The sequence below is a fragment of the Myotis davidii genome, unplaced genomic scaffold (assembly GCF_000327345.1).
Source record: "Myotis davidii unplaced genomic scaffold, ASM32734v1 scaffold663, whole genome shotgun sequence".
Taxonomy (NCBI): Eukaryota; Metazoa; Chordata; class Mammalia; order Chiroptera; family Vespertilionidae; genus Myotis; species Myotis davidii.
In genome coordinates, this window is record NW_006295816.1 from 3,174,055 (window position 1) to 3,180,325 (window position 6,271).

Below are 6,271 nucleotides of genomic sequence, written 5' to 3' on the forward strand. Positions count from 1 at the left end.
TTTTCCTCCTAATCCTCACTGACTGTCTGCCAGTGTCTGCTGGCCACGTGGAAGCGCGTGGGGCTGGACCTGAAGCCACATTCCTCGGCCGAGTGCAACTTCTGCAGGCGGCCGCTGCACTTCGAGGTGATGAGCGAGCGCGAGCGGTCCTACTTCTCCGGACTGAGCAAGCTGGTCTCCGCGCAGGCCTGAGCGTCCTGAGCCCGGCCGCGGCCGCCGTCCCTCCCACAGAGCCTCCCGTGTCGTCTGCGTGGACTAAATTATTAATTTTAATCTATAGCGAAGGCACAGTCCTGAAAATAAATTCTTGTTTACGTGCTGGGTCCTCCTGTGTTTGGCTGCAGATTCAAAAAGTCATTTTCTTTTCCTTGAAGTTTGGTGTGTGTGGCTGCGATTTATAAAATCTATGAAAACACGTCCTCTGGTAACGGCAGGGCCTCCCGTCAGCTCGAGCCGGCTGCCTCTGCCAGCCGCTGCGTGGTGACTCATGCCCCCCAGCCCACGGCTGACAGTCGCCGCAGTGACATTTCACTTGCAGTTTCTCATCTCCGATCTCAACCGGGGGCATCGCCCCCCAGCGCCCCGCCGCAGCCGCCTGCTTTCCTTTCCCTTCCAGCCGCTGCCCCGACTCACTTCCCTGGGAAAGGGGGGCTGGAGGCCACGCCTGCTTCCCTTTCCCTTCCAGCTGTTGCCCCCACTCACTTCCCTGGGAAAGGGGGGCTGGAGGCCACGCTGTGCCCCGCACCCTGACCCCTTCCCTCCTGCCCTGGGCCCACTGCTGCTTGCACATTCCTGGGACCCGCTCTGCCTTCTCCATGAATTGCTCCCCATCCTGCTGAGCCCCGTGGCCTGCATCAGGCTTTGTCACTGCCTTAGAGCAACCCAACTCCTGGCCCGAGGAGTGAGTGGGTGAAGGTGGACATACGGATAGCAGACTACTACGCAGCCATAAAACACGAAACATGGCACTGCCGCGTGCTACTACCCACGTCATGAGAGTTTCACGCTAATCAAGTCGGACGGGAAGGACGCGAACCACATGGTTCCTCTTACCTGAGGGACGTAAAGCAACAAGAGAAACGCAGCAGCCCGGCGGTTACCCGGGTGGGGGCAGGACGAGGGCGTGGATCCAGGTGACGAGGAGCCGGGACTGGGGGTGGTGAGCGTGCACCAGGGTTCACAGAGGCACAGTGTGCACCCGGAAGTTATATGCCAACCAACGCCACCCTGACCATTAAGATGGGTCCCTTCCAGCTGCGGCCCTGCCCTTTTCTACTGGTTCCCCCCTTGTTCTGGTCCCTGTCCCCATGGCGCGCTCCCTCGGTGCCTCGCTGCTGTGGCCGGTCCGTGGGCTGCCGTGGGCTCTCCCAGTGGTATTGGAGGTGGCTGTCCTCAGCCTTTCTCTCCCCTGGGCTTCCAGGCCACTGAGTCCTATTCTCCTCCTCCTCTACCTGCACTTAACCCTGCCCGCCCCACAACATGGTCTCCCGAGCCGTCCAACACCTGCGGCCACCGGTCAGAGGGCACCTGGGTCTGCTGCTCCTCCCCCATCTGACTGACATCTGCCCGTCACTCTGACCTTGTGTGAAGTGGGTCCCTCAGGTGAGGCTCTTAGCAGTTCCACCTCCCACATACGTCTGGGGCCAGGCCACTTCCCGTCACCCCGCGGCTACCATGGCTCACGCCGCCATCATCCTGACCCCACAGAGCTGCCTGAAAGCTTCTCTGGCGGTGGTGGTGGTTTTCTCGTTAATCCTCACCCAAGGTATTTTCCCATTGATTCCACGCTTCCATCATCCTGACCCCACAGAGCTGCCTGAGAGCTTCTCTGGCGGTGGTGGTGGTTTTCTCATTAATCCTCACCCAAGGACATTTTCCCATTGATTTTTAGAGAGAGTGGAAGAGAACGGGGAAAGACAGAGCGAAACGTCTGAGTGAGAGAAACACATTGATTGGTTCCTCCTACATGAGCCCTGACCAGGACCTGGCCAGGGAGGAGCCTGCAACTGAGGGACATACGTGCCCTTGACCGGAATCAAACCAGGACCTTTGGGTCCGTAGGCCGACGCTCTATCCACTGAGCCAAACCAGCTGGGGCCCGAGAGCTTTGCATATGAATCACGTTACATCCCTCCCTGCAGAGCACCGTCCTGGGTCCCGGCTGCCCTCAGTGACACGCTTCCTCACGCAGCTGACGGTGATCTGGGGGCCCAGCCGCATGGCCCCCCCACCTCATTTCTTCCTCTGCGTCACCGGTGGGCGGGCAGCCTGAGCCTCGAAAACCCCAGGAGGGTCTCTGGGCCCAGACTCGGGGAGCCACTGTTTCTCTGTCCGGGTTTCCTACCCCGGTCATGGTGGGGCTGCCTCTTCACACGCAACAAGGGGCCTGAGGACACCGGCCCAACCACCGTCCTCAGCTGAGACCCCAGGAAGCCTCGTGGGTTCTGCCATCACCTGGCCTCCAGCCTCCCACATGCCCTTCCAGGCACAGTCACTGCCCAGGGACCCTCCCCGGTGGCCGGCACGGCACTGCACGGAGGAGGCACTGAGCCAGCGTGTGCGAGTGAATGGAGGGGCAGCCTCGGCCCACGTGCTGTGACAGAACACAGACCCAACACAGACACGGATTACTCACCGTTCGGGAGGCTGGGGGTCCCAGGCCCGGGGCGGCCCACTCGCTCCTGGTGAGCTCTCCTGGCTTGTCCGCGGCCGTCTTCTCGCTGTGGATTGAATTCACACGGCCTCTCCTCCGCACGTGGGGGCGGGGAGAGCTCTGCCTCTTCTCGCGGGGCCACTGGTCCCTCGTGAGGGTCCTGCTCCATGCCCTCGTCTAACTCTCCCTCCAAAGGCCTCACCGCAAACGCCATCACACTGGGTTTAGGGCTTCAACAAAGGGATTTGGGGGGACTGGCTAGGACCCGAGAACTTGGAGTCTGAGTCACACCACATCCCTCCCTGCAGAGTAAGGCCCTGGGGCCCCAGCTGCCCTCAGTTACACGCTTCCTCACGCAGCTGATTCCATAGCCGCCTGAGGAAGGGGCCAGGTGATGCCAAAGGCCAGGTGATGCCAAAGGGCCTCTCAGCTGGGCTTCGCTCTTGGCTCCAGAAAGGGCGCTGTGCTGGTGCCCACCCGAGGGCTGGGCGGGGACACACGCACCTCACAGCCCCGCTCTGGTCCCTCAGATGGAGCCGCACACCCCGGCCGGCCACCCGCATAGCGACTCTCCAGGCATTTCTCTCTGCTCACCCCACGGAGCTCTGGGTTCCCAGGGTCTCGCGGTCCCACGCCCGCCACTCCCTCGGGCCGGTTCCTTCCCGTGGGACTCGTCCTCTGGCGTGGCCCCCAGGTCTCCGAAGGCTTAGCGGGACCCGCCGTCCTCCTCACAAGACTCAGAGCCCGCGGGGCCCTCGGCCATCAGCTGGACGCTGCTCCTCGCTGCTGCTGGGGCTACAGAGGCTGAGGGAACGGCCCGGCAAGGGGGGGGATTTGTGACCCGCGTGACAACAGAAGCTCGGCTCCTGAGAAGAACTCCTGTGGCCCTCGCCGGATGCTCAGTGGTTAGAGCTCCGGCTCTCGGACTGAGGGGTCCCAGATTCAATTCCGAGGCAACCAATGGCTGTGTCTCTCTCACATCGATGTTTCGCTCTCTCCGTCTCTCCCCCTCCCTTTCACTCTCTCTAAAAATCAACGGGAAAATACCCGCAGGTGAGGCTTAAGCAATGAAAAAAGAGCTCATGTGAACACGAATGACGTCATGGAAGTTTTCCAAGAACCTTTAGAAGCCTCCGGCATTTCCCCTGGAGGGGAAGGGTGGGGTGCAGTTTCAAATCTTAGCAGGTGGCACTTCCTCTCAGGGTTCCTGTCTCCTGCCCACACCTCTGCAAGTCTAGTGCTCCCTGCTCCCCAGTTGCAAAACCTAGGAGGCCACGCCTGTGTCTGCAGGTGCCCGGCCCTGCTCCCAGTTCCCCGTGCCTCTGAGTCAACCGTCTGTCTCTGATCCCTGTTCAGTGCTGGGGGTGGGGGTGGGGGGTCCCTGGCTCGGGAGGCTCAATCTCTGGGTGGAGTGAGGAAATAGCAAAGCCACTGAGTCCCTTACCTAGTAATGATGACACAGGAGGGCCTGCTAGGTTTATCAGACCTTCACACACGTTACCACGAATCCTCATCACACTGTGGCCAGCCCCATTTACAGATGAGCAAACTGAGGCTCCACATGGGAGTTCAGACCCGCCCAAGATCACCCACCTGGCAGAGCTGGTCACTGGGAGCCTGCCACTTGGGATGGCCCAGGGCAGACTCAGCTGTTCTGAGAGGCAGGCAAATTGTGCTTCCCGCAGGCAGGGCCTGCTTCCTGCCCAGATCCCAGAGCCGCTCAGCAGGGGCCTCCCCAGCCGCCCGCCCTGGGGCAGGACAGTTCTTGTTTCCTCTTCCCCGAGGTGCCAGCCCAGACCAGAGCCCAGGGAGTGCAGCCTGCAGCCGCTGGCCTGCACCTGCTCCTCCGGGAGCTGAGGTGTCAGCGCCGGACAGGGCAGGGCCCACGTGGGGCTCCTGGGGGTGGGTCAGGTCCTCCTTTCTCCGTCAGCAAGCGGAGAACAGGCACCAGCCCAGGCAGCAGCCCCTGCGCCCAGGTCAGAAAGAGGAGGGTGGCCTCCATCCTCTCCCAGCTGTGAGGGCGGAGAGGCCCGCCCACCCCAGGGCTGCCCACAGTCAGTCAGGCTGTCCACAGTCAGGCTGCAAGGTTAGCCAAGGCTGCGGCCAGCTCAGCCTTCCCGTGGGGCCCTGAGCAGCCGTGCAGACCCACGCTGGCCAGGGCCAGTCAAGCTGGTTCCACTCTGCCGCCCGGGCCCGGCTCCTAGCTGGGTGGCCTGCGTCTCTGCGCCCGAAGCGCAGGTTTGGTTGTGGGGACGGGGAGGCAGCTGGCCCAGGACGAAGCGCCCAATGGCTCCAGGCCTGACCTGACCCACGGCTCTTGCATGCACACAGTAGGGACCCTGGCTGTCGGGGCTCCCTGTGGTGTCCCAAAATTCACACACACATGCACACGCGCGCGCGCACACACACACAGACATGCACACACATGCACACGCACACACGCACATGCACACAGATGCACATACATGCGCACGCACTGCATACTCCATTCTGACCCCATGTGGCTGTGTCTCGGTCTCCGCTGTGAGGCAGAGTCCAGGGAGGGCCCAGCTTTGGCGACAGGTGGAGGCTCACCTCGCTGTCCCCAGACGTGCTCCGGGGGAAGCAGAAAGGGGTGGGCGGGGAGCTCCCTCTGGAACCCTCTGTGGCTCCCTGCTCCTGGGGCTGCTGCCGCTGGCCTTCCTCTCCCAACCTGGGCAGCCACGCCGGGCACAGCACAGGCATGGCCAGCAGAGGGCGCAGTGGCCTCTCTGGACTCACCACGGGGCTTTCCCCACCACCCATGCCCTGGGACCCGGGGACGCTGGTGGCAAGAAATGAAGGGGGCGAGGGAGACAGACCCTGAGGCCAATATGCCACCGAGGCGGCTGGCACTGCTGGGACGCAGAGGAGGGGGCCCAGCCTGCTCCTGGGAAGGCCAAAACCATGCTCCGGTGCCCACTTCGGCATAACACGTACTAAAACCTGAAGGATACAGAGCAGATTAGCATGGCCCCTGTGCAAGGATGACACGCAAATTCGTGAAGCATTCCATTTTTTTTTTAAAGACCACATTCCGTGAGCTTCTGCAGAACCCCCCTCCCCCGCAACACAACCCCTCGGCAGCTTCCCTCCCCTGCAGACCCCCAATCGCCTCTAGCCCCTCTCCCCGTTAGGAGGCCTGGGAATTCCCCCTTCTTTCCTCCGGAGCTCAGCGTAGCCAGTAGCCGTGGGCCTGCCAGGAGCATTTATTGAGTGCCTGCTGTATGCCAGGGGCCTCGGCCCCTCTGCAGAGCGAGGCAGGCTGGGGCATCCTAGGCAGAGGGCACGGTGGAGGCGGGGCTGGGTGTGCCGGCTGCCCCCCCACTTCTCCCCGCCTCTTACTCGGCCGTGGTGGGGCCCCGGCAGAAGTTTCGGTTGTAGAAGTGGTGGTTGTCCCTGGTCAGGGCCACGCCCAGCTGGGCCCAGAAGCTGCTCTGGCCGCTGGGCTGTTGGGGCCAGAGGAGGACGCTCCGGCGGCAGAGGCGCTGGTTTTTCTATCCAATTTTCCCAATACCGTTTATTGAATAGACTTTCTTTACCACTGTATGTTCTTGCCTCTTTTCTCAAATATTAATTAACGATATATGTGTTGTTTTA

The 6,271-nt window shown here is 61.9% G+C and overlaps 2 protein-coding genes across 2 annotated transcripts in view; one reads left to right on the forward strand and one right to left on the reverse strand.

Moving 5' to 3' along the window:
• Window positions 1–325, forward strand: part of ALAS1 (5'-aminolevulinate synthase 1) — a 12,871-nt gene extending 12,546 nt beyond the window's left edge. The window contains exon 11 of the mRNA XM_006770481.2: window positions 32–325. Within this exon, the coding sequence (XP_006770544.2) occupies window positions 32–192 (161 nt within the window). The 3' untranslated portion in view covers window positions 193–325. The remainder of the gene's footprint in view (window positions 1–31) is intronic.
• Window positions 326–6,012: 5,687 nt separating this feature from the next.
• TLR9 (toll like receptor 9) overlaps window positions 6,013–6,271 on the reverse strand; it is a 3,737-nt gene continuing 3,478 nt past the window's right edge. The window contains exon 3 of the mRNA XM_015568301.1: window positions 6,013–6,120. Within this exon, the coding sequence (XP_015423787.1) occupies window positions 6,013–6,120 (108 nt within the window). The remainder of the gene's footprint in view (window positions 6,121–6,271) is intronic.